This window comes from Solanum verrucosum, unplaced genomic scaffold (genome assembly GCF_900185275.1).
Source record: "Solanum verrucosum unplaced genomic scaffold, falcon-dt-bn FXZP01000210.1, whole genome shotgun sequence".
Classification (NCBI taxonomy): domain Eukaryota; kingdom Viridiplantae; phylum Streptophyta; class Magnoliopsida; order Solanales; family Solanaceae; genus Solanum; species Solanum verrucosum.
The window spans coordinates 4,236,397-4,254,549 of NW_026020045.1; the positions used below are offsets into that span (position 1 = coordinate 4,236,397).

Genomic DNA, 18,153 nt, shown 5'->3' on the forward strand with positions numbered 1-18,153 from the left:
TGAGTAGATATGATGATTTGAATAACAATTTTCCAACTGTCGACTTATGTATATATTTCTTATTTTCTTCTTTGTCCTGCTAATTCCTGTTTTCCAATTATAGGGAGTATCCTGTTTTTTGTTTGGAATTTTTTTTGCTACTGAAAAGGAAGCCTCTTTTAGGTTCTAAGAATAATCGTAATGACTTCTATTCCTCCCATTCTCTGTTGTCTTTTTTTATGAAATTTTGAAAGAAAGCCGTGTCAGAGTTTCGCAGCTTGCTATATGATGGGTCCAAAGGCGATTTGCATGTTTTTTTCTTCTTTTTTTGGGATGAAGTAAGATATTGTATTTTAAAGTCATCAAGAAGATACAAATAGCGTACTCAAAAACATGGTTAACTCCCAAGAACAGAAAATCTTATTTAATCAGGGAGTTAGCCACAGGTAAATAATGGTCTCTTAGCCATAGTGAGCAAGCTAATGAAATCTAAGAGGGGTAATATATCATTTATAGGGGATAATTTCCCCAACGAAAGATGTTAAGATGGCAAAAGGATTTCAGACTGCTAAAGAGTTCAGATAATATTAAAACATCTGAAATTCCTTTCTTCCTAAACACACCAAAAAGATACATGATGGAATCATGTGTTAGGTCTTCTTGATGGGGCTATGGGGTTATCAACTTCTCTAAGACTCCAATTTCCCATTGTTTCTTTGACACTCGGGGGGGGGGGGGGGGGGTAGGGGGGAATCCACTTGATGCCAGCAATCGAACTGAACATATTCCAACCATTGGACAGTGCAGAAAAAATGATTCACTAAATCAAGTCTATTGAGGCACATGAAACATTTGTTTGCTAGCTGAAGGTTCCTTCTGTTTAGATTGTCAAGGGTTAGGATAGCATTTATCACATAATTTAAATTATTACTTGGTTCAATTATGTCTTACCCAAAATATTGTTGAAGTAAATGCTTTGCCAATGCATTAGTTGATGCCAAGGAAGGGATATAAGTTTGTTCTTAACTAAAAGACTGTTAAAATGTGACTAGAGATAATGAAAGACTTTTATTTTATTCTCAACTTCTTAAGAGTGACAAATAAAGTTGTTGATAAACTGAAAAATGTCTGAAATGTATTTGAGTTTAAAGCTTTACTTAGATATTCTCCTATTTGTTTTCTGCCTATATCTGCATTATCACATATTTTTATGGTTAACAAAAAGAAGACAAATCCATATTTTATGGTATAAAGAATAAGAAAAAAGTTAACCTCAATTACTCTTAAGGATATTGTGGTTTAAACGTAGAGTTATCATTTTCTGTCTATGTAGTAATGAAGAATTTAAGGGCTAAAATTCATGCAGGAAGCATTATGTTGAACCACAAGAGCAGTGAAGCAACTTCTACTATCATATCGTCATTGGCTAAGAGATGTATTCGAGCTATATGATACATGGGTTACCAACGAGGCAACGATTAGTGATTTCACAAAGGCCCAAGCACTTGTAATGTGTTGTCATTGTATATCACATACATGGCGTGTTCCTCAAACATAAAAGGTATCTTTGGCGTAAGAGAAGACATTTTTTTGGTTGATTATACAATTCAATTGTCTATTTTTTCCCTATATTTTACGTTGGACGACATTACAATTTAGTTTCTTTACATGCACTATATTACGAAAAAATAGCATACTCGCAGTAATGAGGAATTAAACTGTCAAATTGATGCAGAGGGCATTACTTTGAACCCAACTGATTCTGTTTTTTAGTTGTGTACTTTTTATCTTTTCTAAAATTTGTTACATTATACTTGAGAAAAAAATAGTCTACTAACAGTAATGAAGAATTTAAGATTTAAAATTGGTGTAGAGAACATTATTCTGAAGCAGCCAAGCAGCAAATTAAATAACTTCTCCTAGCATGTCGTCATTAACTAAGAAGTATATTTGAGTTGTATGATACATGATTTGTGTCATACATGATTTATGAACGATAATGGATTTCACAAAAGTTTAATAGGACTTGGACTGCACTGCCAATATGTCTTTCAAGTTTCAACTAATGAGCCCGAATGGATTTATGTTTTTCACGTGTAGACTGATGCATTTATGCAGATTCTTACATTGAGTTTTTTATTTAAGAAGTTCTTGGCAAGTATGTTTCTTTTATAAGGTTTAAAAGCAGTTTTTCTTTGCTACGATAGAAGATAATGTGTATAGTGTGGACAAAAAAGAAAGTTATGCAAATAGAGTGGATAACACTTTATTGTTATATGTAGAAGTTGTCCCAATGAATGCATTGATGCTGAGAGAAACTCATTTAATGAGTACTTTGCAGAAAATACATTTAAAGCGATAGTTTAATTGCAAAAGCACTAAAAGATAAGTAATTTCAATTTTAATATGTCTCTTGCGTCGACACTCCTCGCCAATCCAACATGATTTTTTTTTTTTGCTTTCAGGTAATATGGAGATAGGCAACTCTCATTTGCTTGGAATAAGTTTTGTAGGATTCTTTTTCATAATTTCTTAGGAATATGTAATTCTCAACACATTATCTGCTTTTTTGTGCTTTTGAATCTTTTCTTCTTTCTAATCTTCTTTTGTATTAAAAATAGGTGCAACTTGAATCAATTTTTTTCGTCTCTGGGAGTAGAAAAATAGGAGTATTACATGGTGTCCACTTTGTGACTTCACAGACACTCATCAACTTTTACTTTTGGAAATTGGTTAAGAGAGAATTATGTGGAAATGGGTATAAAATTAGCTGATGTGACTAACCAAGACATGTCTGAATGGTTCGGAAAGCATTTCAAGTAAGTTGCACTCATTGTGATTATCTTCGGTGCTGCTTTGAATAGGTTCTAAATGTATAATTAAGTTATTGCACTGTGTCGTTGGTGTTGGTAATTTAACACATTTATTTTAATACATTTTCACATTTTTCATAGATTCTTAATAGTTATTTGACCAAGATGGTTATTGATACATGCTTTACACTTTACAGAACTTCTGCGCTAGCATAAGGGAAAAAAAGTTGGAAGGCGTAGTAATTTAAGTTACATAAAGAATGGAAATATAGAAAATTATTGACCTTGATCAAATGTTGATGATAAATGATTATCTCAGTAGCTATACTCACGGTTTCTACCCAATGCCAGGAATAAGTGGAAAGAGGTTTCAAGTAATTGTAGATAAATTAAAAATCCAATGGAAAGCATATATTTATTTCTATTTTGTGTATGAACAAATTGTTTTGTCATACGTGGATGCTGAACTGGCATTCGTAAATTGACTTGATCTTCTTTTTTCGTAGATTTTACTTGAATCATTCTATGTATATGAATGAGTTGCATTGTGCTTGGCTAATAACCAAATCAAGAGTGAGGTTTTCTTATGGATGGTAGAAATATTGCAAACTTGAACTTTCTTTCGAACTATGGATACGATATGTTGTAATAAGTCAATTGTAATTCTCTTAGACCTATTTCCCTGAGAAATTCTGTGTTTCATTCAATTAGAGTTGTCACTACAAGAATGACGATGTAAACAAGCACAAGAATTGTTTATCTATTGAGGAAGGGATGTGTGAACACTACAAAGAGAAGTTGTACTAGATATTACGTGGATTATACTATAAATGGTGGACTATTTCATTTGTGATTAAATTCCTTTATCATTCTCCTATTAGGCAATAATCATGTGTATTGCTTCTAAAAACACATGCCCTTTCAAATTTTGCTGAACTTCCATATCTACGACGATCTCTGTACCCAACACTGAGATTGTGGATTTATGATTTGGCTAATTTCTTCTTTGTTCAAGAGCCACTACTTTGTTACTCTATACCAAATGACATAACAGTTACTTGCCTGTGATATTATTGGGATCAGTTGTTTGTACTTTTTCATTTGAGTTAGCAGGTTTCAACATATCTCGACACTAAAACAAGTTCTACCTCTCAAGTGTGGTTGCACTTCTATGTATATGTGAGCATCCTCTAATTTTAATCTAAATTAGATGTTACTGATCCATACATGAGTAGTTCTAGAATATGTAGTGCATTAATTCCAAGTAATTTTTCTTCTTTTTTTTTTATACTTTTTGAAAAACAAACAATTCTTTTTACCCAAAAATGAGCAGAGCCTCTCTTCAATTTGGGAGTCTTACTTGCACAAACAATTTGTTAGTATTTCTACTTTATGATTAATTTGGTTGTTGTCTATAATGGTAATCTTTACATACTACATTCATTTACTACTTTTCTTAGAAATAGTCAGATGAAATATAAGCTTGACAGGTTCAATTGTAGATGAATTATAAAGCATGTATAAAGCTTTATATTTGTTTTAGCTTCGTGTATGAACATATTATTTGTTGTGATATGTGGATGTTGAACTGAATGTGTTGGGAAGTTTTCTATTTCAAGATATATCAAGTATTGGCATGCTGCATAACTATCTTTTGGTGTGGCTTTGAATCTACTGAAATACTTTTTGCTTTCTCAGATCAAATCTGAAATAAATTATCCTCAGATAATTTTGCTTATTTTTTCTTTATTTCTAGATCAACAACTTGAATATAATTAGAATGAGATAACTTTCTAATATAATTTTTATCTTTAAAAAAAGACACTCATGTGCTCATATTTTGGTAATATTGTGTTTTTTCATTTGTACATTTTGTTGTCGTTTGTAAATTGACTTTACCTCCTTTTTTGGTAAATCTCACTTGAATCAGTCTCTGCACAAGAAATACTTGGGTTATGCTCATGGCTTGAAGCCAGATGAAGTGTGACGATGGCATATAATTTTGAGTTTTCTTGCAATAGGATGTGGTATTTTTTTAACTTAGCTCTCCAAGTCTTTTACACTCATTCTACGGAAAGTTGTTCTCTGTTTAATCCAGCCAGAATTATCATAATAAGAAACAACTCTTAATAATACCTACTATGCTACATTATATAATTCATTGAGACCTGTAAACTTGTACCAATTTTTGTTATTGTCACTATTATTATTATTTTTTTAACTAAAGATTACTTGTGAGAGTCTTTTGGCACGGGCCATGCCCCGCTAGTATAAGAATAAAAGTCACAATTATTATCATTTATTGTCTAAGCTTTTCATATTGTTTATTGAAAATCAAAACTCATCCACATATTGATTTATGAAATCATTAATATTCACTTTTAACTTCTTCATATTTATGTAGTGTTTGAATTACATCAATTATTCAGTTTCTATACAAAATTGTATTTGAGCTCTCTTGTGTATTTATTGTTTTTAATTTTTAATGTATTTTTTAATGAAATATTAATTAATTAGTAAATGTGTGAATTGAATATAACTTCTGCTTTCTTTCTTGAATTTAGAATTACAATTTTTATCCTTTTCATATGAAAGTTTTGTGTAGATATATAAAAAAAGTTTAGGCTATTAATTTTATCAATTACACTAATTAATATGCTCAGATTTTAAAGTAATAGTTGTGAAAAAGTTAAATTATAAGTAAGAGAAATTACATGAACTCTAAATTTAAATACTCCTTCCGTTCCATTTTATGTGGCAATATTTGACCAAGCACGGAGTTTAAGAAATAAATGAAGACTTTGAAATGTTTATCAAATTGTCCCTTCAAAAAATAGTCATATTAAAAAGTAGACTCACTTTTCTCTCTCCTTATAAATGTATTGGAGTACTATCTTTAAGATTAAGTGGGACCAACAAGGGTAAAAGAGGAATTGTACCTTTAAATACTTACCATTTAAGGAAATGTGACATTCTTTTTGGGATTGACCAAAAAGGAAATGGTGCCACATAAAATGGGACGAAGGGAGTAGTTAAGTAAATTTATAGACGTAAATAGTATTACATACAGGATATTATTACTAAAATAATATAAATAATTTAAAACACCAAAAATTGAGATAGCAACATATATAAATTGGTGCATAAAGAAATATGTCTTTGTATTGTCGAAGGAAAACTTATAATTCTCTACTTTTTTTTTCTTGAAACTAATTTAATTCTACTGTTTTTTTTCTTTTATTGTTATTTTCTATTTGATTTTTTCGTATAATATATATATATTAGTATTGCAATTTCTTAAATTTTTTATATCAATTAAATATAGAAAATATGACCGTGCGAAATGCGATTTGATTAACTAGTTTACTACTCCCTCCGTCCCATATTATAAGTCACCCCTTTCTAAAAATAGTTGGACCACAATATATGTCATTTTATAAAATTTATGCATAAATTACCATATTTTACCCATTATACCCTTAATTGATTAATTAATTAATCTTGAAAATGTATTTACTTTGACTAACCTAGGAAATCTACAAGTAATTAATTTCATTGGGAGAGTACTTCATTCATTAATTAATTACTTTCTTTATTCACTACTTATTCTATAAAATCTGATTTTGAAAAAAAATATCAACAAACAAACTAAAAATAAAAGATGAAAAAAAATTCAAAATAATCTTGAAAGTTGAAACTTCAACAAATTTTATCAAGGAAGATGACATTTAAAAAGTTCAAAGGATGTAAAAACAGAAGACTCAACCAAAACATGTGAAGGCCAAATTGAGAAAAATCAAGATCCAAATAAAAGAGTTATGCACTATTTAAATAAAAAAAATAAATGATTTGTCGAACTAGAACTAAAATTCATTTGTTGTCTAATTTCATTATCAATAACATCAGATTCAACAAGAAAATTTAGATCAATTTGAAGTAATGAAATTTGAATATTTTGTGATGTTGTCATGTTTGCATTAAGAATTTATATATAAAAATATTTAAAAAAACATTTTACACAAAATATATAGGAAAATTGATGTGGGAAAAACTTGATTTTTAATTTTTTTTTGGATCAATTGGTGAAAAAATTTGGCTCCAAAAAGTAAAATTTAAATAGTCATCCAAATGCATTTATATTTTTGAAATCTAACATTTCATCATATATTACAAAGTTGTCATAACAAATATTAAATAAGGGCATAAGGGTAAAATTACCTTATTTCTTAATGCAAGTGCAAATGGAAAAGATGAGTTATATTATGGGACGGAGGGAGTATATAGGAGTAACTTATATATAAATATAATATCCATAGTGTAAGGAAAAAATGGACAAGAAAATTAGAAAGGGAAAAAGCAAATCTTGAGTAGAAGGTAAACATGTTACTTATCAAAATCACTTCTCAGCTCACATTCGCATACCCAAATTTTTTGTATATATATATATATATACTTGATACTCAATATTATACATTCATTGAAATAGAGTACTACTCTTTGTGGAGAGAGGGAGGTTGTTGAGGGATGGAGGGATGCCTACAACATGAACCAAAACATGTTTGCACAAAAACAAACCAAAACAAGAAATAGAGAAGCAATGCCAGGTTAAATTAATCATTCTAGGATCCTCCAAACATTATCTTTTACATACATTTATCATATACTAACTTATTACCAAGGTCTAAGAGATGCAGAAATGGAAAACGATTACTCTACTAGATTAGGGACCTGTGCCACCATATGTACATTTGACTTCACACAAACTGAATGTGTTCGGTTTGACAGTAAAGTGACCATTGAGAAGCTATATGTCTTGCTTAGGCTTCCGACTTACTTCCGAATACTGACCACCCATCAACTGTAATATTTCTCCCCACAAACTCTCTGATGACGAAATTTGCGAACCTGCAAATATCAGATTTGCACTACAAGACGCAATATACCAATAGCCAGATTCAATCTCTTCCCTCAACTGGTCAAGCTGCCACCCCGCATAGCCAACAAAGAATCTGAAATCATGAGATTTAAGCACCCCTTTGTTTACCAATGCAGATGCTTCTTCCAAACTGTTTCGAGCTCCAAAACACACGCCAGGAATCACTTCTTCAAACCTAGGTAGCCCTGAACCAGCCCCTGTTCTTAGTAAAAACATACTTGCCTCAAGGGGCCCACCAAAGTGCAACGAACAATCAGCAAAGGTTGTTGCCAGGTCAACATTTGTGGGTTTCATGTCTATGATCTTTTTGCCTAGTGGCCGGTTTATGACTACACCAAATGGACCCTCTTGCGGGTGCCTGTTTCCAGATCTGAGGAGGAAAATTACTTTTCTTTCAAACGTATGAACTCCGTCGAGCTTTTCAGTGGCAACAAGAACACAGCCATTCTCAGGTGCTGAAATTGGATGCGCCCACTTCAAGGGAAGAGCTTTGGGACCAAAACTTGTTCCCTCTTGCTTTTGAGTGTCAGAGACTGCATTTGCTGCCTGCTGTAAGAGTTTTAGAAGAAACCCTATTCTTTAAACGCATGTTTTAGTATATTTAAATTATGATTTGACAAGCTCCGAGAGAGAAGATTTAGATATATAAAACAAAAAGAAAAATAGATAAATGCCTAAATGATATGCTCAGAAGAATACAAGCACATAGGCACTCTTTAAAAGAATGATATCAAGTGAGTCCTAGGGAAGAAAATCACAGGAACTAAAAAGTTTATCCTAGATAGGACCTATAACTCATTCCCACATGTTTACTTTGTTGAACAAATCACAAACAGCAACAGTGGCAAAGGAAAATATACTAGGTGATTTCCTACCATTTGTCCAAGCCATGGTGGACAGAGTTATCCTTTACCTGTGCTGGTGGAGTAGCAAGTACCCCATAAAATTAGTCGAGGTGTGCACAAGCTGGCTTGGACGCCATGGTTATCAAAAAAAAAAAAAAAACTGTGCATTCTAAGCAAACTGTTACGCCATTCGTACACGGAAGACAAAATTTTAGGAACTCAGAGGTACTGTCCCCAGACCCCACTTGTGGGATTACACCTGGGTGTGTTGTTGTGGAAGTATCCTAGAGTTGATCAACAATGCCTCAAACAGGAAAACATGGTGAATCATGTCATTGACACACATTAAAAGATGATTATCAACATGCAATATCATCATGCGAAAAGGAAAGTGAGGTGACTTATTAGTTTATAAGATGATTTACACACTTGCGAAAGTAATCCATAAACCATACCAGCTCCTGAATGTAAAGAGATGCTCGGAATTCCCTCCAGTCCAAGGGCTTCTGATGAGATTTCGGAGATCCAGTATCCTTTGAGCTATCGTTTTCAGAAGATGGGTTGCTTCCTTTTAAGTTATCTTCTTCTGGGCCCTTCCCTTCAGTATAATCCACATTAGAGAAAGGAACAAGTTATGCCTAATCAAGATGCTATTAAATCTATGTATTCATAAAACACTATGAGAAGCATCAATTAGGAAAAAAATTTACAATCTAACAACCCATCACTGTAGGAGAAGGAAGAAATATCAGCTATACCTTGACATGTACACACTTGCTCAAGTGCAAGGTGTGTCATTGTGTCCACGACTGATCAAGTTATCATTAATCATTATGAGAGAATCATAATGGCATATGAACGTGAATTGCGAAAAATGGACACTATTAATCACTCCTTCCTTCCCACCCCCTTCCCCTTGTAATTCTTCTTCCCTCCTCCACCCCCCCCCCCCCCCCTCTCTCCCCTTGTTTTCTTCTTCCCTCCTTCCCCCTTCCCTTGTATCTCTTCTTCACCCCTCCTCCTCTCTTTGTTTGATAAAAAAAACGTAGTTTCAGGTCATACGAGAGATTGGTGTATTGTGAATCCATCATTCTACCAAAACCAGAGAAGTTACATACAATATTCTATCAACTGTTACATCAATCTACCAAACTGACAATAGAGAGAATTGGAAAACACTGAGTCATAGATCTATTTTTCCTAGCAAACCTTTTCACCTCTCAAGCTGATATTAGATCCCATTAAGGAAAATGGCCACTAGTGTAATCACATTTTTATAACCAATTAAGTGTGAATAATTTTTTTATATTATATAACATTTACTATAAACTCTATTATGATTTCCTAAAAAATGAAATTCTTATTTTTTATTATGAGATTCGGAAATATGAAGTGAAGTTTTATTGTTTATCCAAAATCAAGTTTTGAGAGAAGTGTAAGCATTTGTTTATCCAAAATCAATTATGTGAAAGCATAGCACCACCATTAATAAATTGGTGCATTGGCACTTACTACAACCACTCAAAAAATAATCCTAGAATGATGTTTATTGGTTAATCCAATACCATCATCATTACATCTGTTGTACCAACCAATGATCATCTAAGCATGAATGAAAATTGTATAACGAAAAGTATAATTGAGTACAACAGATTATCCAAATTAATCTGCCAATATTCCATTCACACAATATGTTGGTACTATTCATGCCTACTGCAAAAGCCTGAAAACTTTATTTTGTGATAACTGATAGAGTGATAGGTCACCAGCATGTCGTCGTTATACTTCATTCAACAAGATTTTATTTATCCTAGCATTCACTGAGTCAGGTGATTTAGTGTTGAAGTTTGAGAACAAGCTAGTGCTTGCTCGCTGAAAAAAGGCAATCCCTCATGAGAAAAAAAAAAATCATAATACGGGATAAAATTATATCCTGTTGTTTAAAATTCTATGCTGCTCCATTACAAAATACCCTAACTAGAAAAACTTAGATAACTAAGAGAAACAATATGAAATTATCTTTGACTAAATAAGAGTAATCAATTCTTTAATGGAAAACGGCATTGTGGTCTAAAAAATATTTTCTGTGTTTACATCAAATAGATTTTGGACAGAAAAGTTGTTTAAAGTTTAACCAAAGCTTGTAGCCAAGTCATCATTAAGGTTAGCTGAGGAATAAATTAGACAGCAAAAAGGCACAAGCCAAGTGAATCATTAAAAAGACTCTTAATGTTGTATGACTTAGTAATTTTACCTTAAATATTGCTTTGAATGGTGGCTAGAAGGAGAATCAATGTTCACACTTGGTCTTATAAATACGTTATGGACTTATGTCTAGATATTGAATGGGACTCACAAAGTAAACGGAGAGGAAATTCTGTTGAGCAACATAAACAATTACAAACAAGACAGTGCATCCATCAAAACATTAAATAGGTGGATCCGTAATCAACACATGAAAACTTCGTGAATAAAAACTACAATGTTCTAGTTTCAAAAAAAAAAAAACTACAATGTTCTATCATAAATGAACATAAATTTGCTAAGTCTAACCCAAGACCAACACATAAACCCTATCTAACCAACCCAATATTTTAATAGATGGTAACATGGAAGGGTCCAAGTCAAGACCAAGTGACCAATCAGAAAGCCAAGGCGGGGTAATTCAAGATTTCTTGCACTGGATGCCACTAGGGGTTATAAGGGCACCTTCCCATCAACACCTAAGACCAATAAGACGCCACAGATATGTTCTAGTTTGGCAGCCAAGTCAGCAGGGTAGGCCAACATTGGCACAAAGGGAGTGATACCTTCTTCACATGCTTTCCATAGATTTAGTAGTGCTACCATTTGTGCTGCTTTGTCCATCTAAAAATTTGATTAGTAAATGCTATTTTATTCAAAAAAGATGGTAAAGCTATCGAATACAAGACATGTACAAAAAGTTTTCTCTCAGTGCAATAAAACATGGAAACATCATTCTGATGCGACAAGCAGCCTCACAATGGGTCTCTGAGAACCAGCTACACAACTTTTACACGAGGCTTTAACGAGAGATGCTTGAATGACTCATTACTTCTCAGATACTGTAAATGGTTTAGCAACCTAGGTTCAATGACAACGTTCCAATTGTCTGTAGCCTCCTTTTAGATTGCCTTAACCTATCATTGCTTTAGATTTGCTCTTCTCAGTTTTCAATACTAATCATGATAGACCTCAGTTTATCTACCTACTTATAGGCAACTGAAACATCCAGTAAGTCATCAGACAACAGGTGTTTGATACTTTATCCCACCGCACTCCAATACAAAATAATCTCTCAATTATGTCTGAAGTCCACTCTTTAGCCAGGTCTCCTATAAATCTAATAATAATAACAGCAACTATGTCTCAATCCCAAACTAGTCAAGCCTGCTTTCATACAATCACAAGAAGAAGAAAAAAAAGTACCTGCTTGACTCAATCTGATTCACAAAAAAAGATATTTCAGATCATAGTAGGTGTTTTGTGTGTGAATCAGAGGCAGAAGATATCAACTGCGTTCTGATCCACTGCAAAACAATAAGACAGATCTGGAATTTGGTTCTAAGCATTTAGCGAATCTGCTGCTGATGCCTAAGACAGTTAAGGAGTTGTTATTAAGCTTCCAAGGAAGAAAAATTAACAGAGAGATCAAAAGATTGTTGCCTACCATTCCAGCTAGCAATATTTGGGTTATTTGGTGGAAGAGAAACACGAGATGTTTTGAAGAGAAGGCCAAACCTGTTCATAGAATCAGATACAAATGTCTGCATTTGTTTGCTCTTTGGTGTAAAGGACTGAATGTATATGTCATAGACAATTAAGATTTCCTAAGCTCCCTGCATTATATGGGATGCTGAGAGTTCCAAAAATTGTACATATGCTGCATTTTCCTGGTACAGGTTCTGATAAATAGAGCTACGTTCTTATTGATTTAAGAAATAGAATTTTGTTACAAACTAAAATCTGCATATTCCTTATTAAGGTACTATGGCACAAAGAGATATGTACCTAATTAAAACGTGGTTTTGGTAATTGGTACATGTTTTTCTCAACCTCCTATAAGACCCTTAGCTGGAGAATAAGCAACAATAGTTTCCACTGAATCAATAATGGATCCGGATCCTAAAAATAACAATGCTTTGGAATAAGCATGAGTAAATCAAATGAAATAAAGTGCTTCAATAAGACCCCATACCTAGAGCTAACATCATACAACCCAATTGAGACATTATCAACCTACTACTAGGTCTTGTCAATACAAGGCCTCAAATTGAATTTACTTCCATGACATTAGCATTCATTAAAAAGCAACCAACTCATAACATTCAAGCGCAAGAGCAGAACACGTGGAAAATAGAAGCCAAGCACTTAATCATATTTGCATACCCAAATGTCTCAAACAAATTACATAAAAGCAATACTCCATGTGATCCAAATTTACGCTAACTAGGTTTAATTACTTTCTCCCATGAGAAGGTGGGGAAGTTGAGATCTGTGGTCTATGTGGTGCTAGATAAGCATTTGTGCTGATTATTGATGATATGCATTTGATAAGAAGGCAAATTCATAGCACCCAAGGGTATGAGACCTAGTAGCCAATGAAGTGGTTGAGACTTGAGAGCCATGAAGTCTCAAGTTCAAATCCCAACAGAGAAAAAAACACTTGGTGATTCTTCTTATTTGTCCTAACCTTGGGATGAGAGTTACCTGTTGCTAGTGGAAGATGGCAGGTATCTCATAAATTAGTCAAGGTAAACGCAAGCTGGCCCGGACACCACAATCATCGATAAAAGAAAAGGTGAATTCATAGCAGGAAGTTTACAACTGAACGAACAATGTTTTTTGTTATTAATAAAGTTCTCAGCTAGTGCCTCTTACAATGATAATAGTAGTCCCATTTTTCTCAACCCTAGATATAAGTTCACTGTCTTAGGGCAGTGTTTTGGACGGAGAAAGGCGACGAGGGTTTGCCTCGCCACAAGGTGAGGCGAGCGGCTCACCTTTTAGAAGTGCAACACCAATTAACACCAAAAAATTAAAATATTTAATTGCATATATAAATAATCAAAAACTCACTAACAATAACATTTAGCAAATATTTCAATTCAAAATAGATAGTAGATACAAAGTCTAGAACCTGAATGAGAAAAAAAGGGAACAAAAGTCAAATCAGTGAGAAAAAATCAAAGGTAGAAGTGACTCTAAAGTGTGAAGAAAAAGAAGGAAAAATAAACAGAGGAAGAAAAAATCTGAAGAAGAAAAATAGAAGAAATTAGAAGAAGAAAAGAAGAAATACGTATTGGTCTCGTCGCCGGAAAAGATTGGCTCGTCGCCTGAGAAGTCTAGTCAAGTCGATTGGTTGGAGTCAGTCACAGTCTAAGAGTGCAACTGCACAAATTTGGAAAGATAACCACAAAATTACCTTTAACATTTAAAAACCCAAAATTGGTCGCCTTTTTTGTTAAGAAAATACAAAAGGTGACATCTTTCTCATCACTGTCCCCATGGCATCGCATTTTGAAGATGGTGGCATCACATAGCTAATAGGCAATGAAGGGTTGCCTTGCCTCTTGCCATTGGCGACGAGGCAATCACCTTCCACAACACTGACTCAGAGATATTTATAAAGATTGTTTTCTTTTCCAGAGAGATTCGAAAACACTTCCACTATGTTTCCTTTCAGAATGTTTCCGAAGGGGGAATCAATAGCAAATGGCTCATCCAATCTTTCACATCAAATTCTTGGCTTTTCACAAAAATTACAAAGAAAAGAAAAAGAGTTCTTATACATTTTTAAATTTTCTAATGAATAGTCCTGTAAAAGTTGGTGGTGTATGCCTCTTCTATGATAAAAGAAGTCTCATTTCTTCTCCAGCCCCAGATACAAGCTAGCTGGCTCAAATATGTTCTCAAGTAATGTCCCCGCAGTCATTTTCCTTTTCCAGAGTATAAATTCGACACACTTCCTCCATGTTTCTTTTCACAACTTTTTCCAAGAAAGAGTTGAAAGCAAAAGGTTCATCATGATTCTCACATCAAATTCTAGCATATAATGTAACAAAAACAATTTGTTTCTAAAATTCTCATTATTCTTGCAAGTAAAACACAGTTTTTTGCTGAACCACCACAACAATTAGAAACCGATCATCACATCAATCAACAAGTGCTTGTATTAAAACAGGTGAACCAACAATATAAGGAGGAAATCATTTATTAATCTAACCACAAATGTCCAAGTCCAAATCCAAAAGTCTTGAACTACAAGAGAATCTGCCAGTTTAACAGATAAAACGAAAATGAAGGCAAAGGAAATTAGAAAGTGACAAATAAAAGTGGAATCTTTAGTAACCCAAATGCACATCATATTTCTCATTACAAGTTCACTTAATTTTCAAGCAATGACACCATAATACAAAATTAAAAGGAATAGTAATGAAGAAGCTGATACATTTAAGAAAAGAAGAAGACATGAACTTTAAATAGAAATACCTGAAGAAGAGGAATTGTCGGAGTTCTTCTTACCCATAGCTTTAACCAGTAAAGAGTGATACCCAGAACCAGAAAAAGCCCGTCTTTTAGGAACTCTGATCTCAAACACCTTCCAATTTTCAACTCTGACATTTTTCAAATAGCCAGAAACAAAGTGCTTGTCAGAAATTGAATTTCTGAATAGCAGATTGGTGTTCTTAACATGTACAGACCAAAGATCCATGATTTGAGAGCAAGAAAATGAAAAAAAATTGACCTTTTCCTCTCCACTTTTTTGGTATATTTCGAGTGGAACTGAAATGGGTTCTTGGAGATAGTCAGGACGTTAACAATGAAAAGATGGAAAAGGGGATATGTAGAGGGAGAGGACAAAGACAAGAAAATGACAGAACGAGAGAGCGAGCAAGAAATTTTTAGGACTTGGGAAGAATATGCTTATTGTTAACCGAATTGATAAAGAGGGGATTTGATTTGATGATCAACGAAAGGGTTTGAGGTGAAAATTATAGTATGATATGATCGTCATCATTTTGGGTTTTTCTGGGATGGGTGGGTGGGTGGGTGGGTGGGTGGATCGGATCATCCATGAATTGGGTGGGCCCCACAATCAGATTTTTTTTTTTTATTCACTTTATAAAACACAACACAAGTAATGTAGAGCTTTTTTCCTTCTCAAACAAATTTCATCTCTTTTGTTATAAAATAATTATTAAACTAAAACAAAAATAAGGGAGTAAGAGAGTACTTATTTCTTTTGAGTTATTTATTTTATTACAATAAAGAAAAATCTCCTAATTTGGTCCAAAAGCTAGAATTTTTAACTTTTCTCCAAGAAAACATATAAAAATAAATATTTACTATATTATAAATATATTTTATAACACTCCCATTGAATGTTTATTTTATAGATAATGTGCCTCGTTTAAATCTTACTAGAAAAAATACAGTTGAAAAATTCTAGTAAAGAAAAAGGAGTACACATATTCAAATATACGCATTTTAATTGTCTCATTATAGATCTTAAAAAGAAAATCTAGTGGAATAAAACCTCGTAAGAGAAAAAGAGTACAACACATAGTAACTCCCCTTGATGAGATTATTTCACAACCTCATAAGAGAAAAAGAGAGCACAAGACAAAAACTCACAAATCCTCTCAAGTTAGCCTATTTCACAACACTTCTTCAAACTTTGACGTACCACACCAATCCCTTCACCAAGTTCGATATCGGACTCACCAGAATCTACTTCCGAGAATTTTATGGACTCCTTAACGTCTTAGCAACAATGAAAACAAACTCTACCTAGACGTTTTGTCCAATCCCTTCCCCAGGTTTCCCTAGACTTTACCTCACTCAGATTTCATCCAAGTTTAGCCTAGCGTGAAACTTTTAACTCTTTACTCCAAAAATATTCTCGCCCGATTTCTTTCACAATTAGTTCATCGATAACGATGAAAAGGGTCGTTACACTAGATACCAATTTACCCAGCATTCATTCCCGAACGATCCAACAAGAAAAGATAAGCTAAGTCAAGAAGAAAGTAGCACCTGAATCCTCAAACAAATGAGGGTACTTATCCCCCATATCTCTCTCGGTTTCCCTATTGGCTTTTTCATCTAGATGATGTTTCCATTGAACCTTCACCAACCCGATTTCCTTTGTTCTCAACTTTCGGACATCACCATCAAGAATAGAAACTGATTCTTCCTCGTACTGAAGGTCCTTATTTAACACAATGTAAATCCCATTTGATGATGTACTCTCCATCCCCATGGTATCTCTTTAGCACGTATATGTGGAACAATGGATGGACTCCATACAAGTAAGGTGGCAATGTCAATTTGTGAGCTACCATATCCACCCCTTCAAGAACCTTAAAATTGACTGATATATCGAGGACTAAGCTTACTCTTCTTGACAAACCTCATCACTCATTTCATGGGTGATACTTTCAACATAACATTCCCATCGACCTGAAATACCAAGTCCTTGACCTTGAGATCTACATACTTTTTTTGTCCAATAACTTGGTGTGGATATCTGTAACCTTTTCCTAAGCTTCTATTACCAAGTCAGCACCTAGAGGCTTTACATCACTTACCTCAAACCACCCTATAGGCAATCTACATTACCTCTTATAAAGTGCTCCGGATCTATGTCAATACTAGTGTGATAACTATTATTATAAGAAAACTCACACAAGGATAAGAATTGATCTCAATGGCCCCCAAAATCAATCACATGGGATCTTAGCATGTCCTCCAACACCTGAATTATTTTCTCCGACTAACCATCTATTTGTGGATGAAAGGCTATGCTAAACATGAGTTGGGTGCTCAACACTTCATGTAACTTACCCCGGAACATATAAGTAAATTGTGTACCTCAATCTAAAATGATGGAAAGAGGCACCTCGTGCAACCTTACTGTCACGACCCGAGTCTACACCCTGGACGTGGCAGGCACTCAAGAACCATTGATGGTCCCCAAGCGAACCCTCATCCAGGCTAACTACAAGCGAAAGACTAACTTAAGCATGCAAAAGCTTAAAAACTGAATAAAAATCCATGAAACTGAAATACAAAACTTTAACTCAAATGAAAAACTCTATATAAAAATAAATTATTCAACTCGCCATAAAATAGGCAACTTAAGTCTTTAAAACATTGAATAAAATGAATAATACAGACTTCTCAACTATACTAACTATCTATGAAGCCTCTAACTGATAAAGATGGAAGTCGGGACAAGACCCACCACATCTTGACTAAACTGAAAAGTAAATGAAATCCTCCGGAAAAAAAGGAGACTCACCATAGCTAACTCGAACTCTCAGATGTATCAACGAATCTCGTATTGATGATCCTGAATACTTGTGTCTGCATCATAAAAGATGTAGGCCAAATGACCCAGTACGTAGAATGTACGAGCATGTAAGAGGAATTCTAAAGCATAACATAAGCTTGAAACTTGATACAAAGGAAACATACTTACCTCTTCTCAAACTTATTCAACTCAAGGAATACTCAACGATACTCAAAACTTCTCAACTTACTCAACTCAGAA

General features: G+C 33.8%; 1 protein-coding gene across 4 annotated transcripts; it reads right to left on the minus strand.

Moving 5' to 3' along the window:
* Positions 1-7,403: 7,403 nt before the first annotated feature.
* Positions 7,404-15,473, minus strand: LOC125821767 (uncharacterized). 4 transcript variants are annotated; one of them, XM_049501146.1, is made up of 3 exons: positions 15,087-15,429; positions 9,029-9,166; positions 7,404-8,277 (listed from the first exon to the last, which is right to left on the minus strand). In XM_049501146.1, exons 1-3 carry the CDS (start codon positions 15,216-15,218, stop codon positions 7,597-7,599), a joined length of 951 nt encoding a protein of 316 aa, XP_049357103.1. In that variant the 5' UTR covers positions 15,219-15,429; the 3' UTR covers positions 7,404-7,596. The 4 variants fall into 4 exon arrangements, with proteins under 4 accessions (XP_049357103.1, XP_049357104.1, XP_049357101.1 ...); XM_049501147.1 differs by having other exon boundaries at positions 7,407-8,274; XM_049501144.1 differs by having other exon boundaries at positions 7,412-8,277; positions 9,029-9,171; positions 15,087-15,466.
* Between the last annotated feature and the right edge of the window lie 2,680 nt (positions 15,474-18,153).

Bases quoted from the DNA above. Each gene is read 5' to 3' on its own strand.
- LOC125821767 (XM_049501144.1), bottom strand. From the start codon at position 15,309: ATGGATCTTTGGTCTGTACATGTTAAGAACACCAATCTGCTATTCAGA. The intron at 9,172-15,086 runs GTATTTCTATTT...ATTATACTGAAG, and splicing joins CGACAATTCCTCTTCTTCAG to GGAAGGGCCCAGAAGAAGAT. The intron at 8,278-9,028 runs GTATGGTTTATG...AAACTCTTACAG, and splicing joins CTCTTTACATTCAGGAGCTG to CAGGCAGCAAATGCAGTCTC.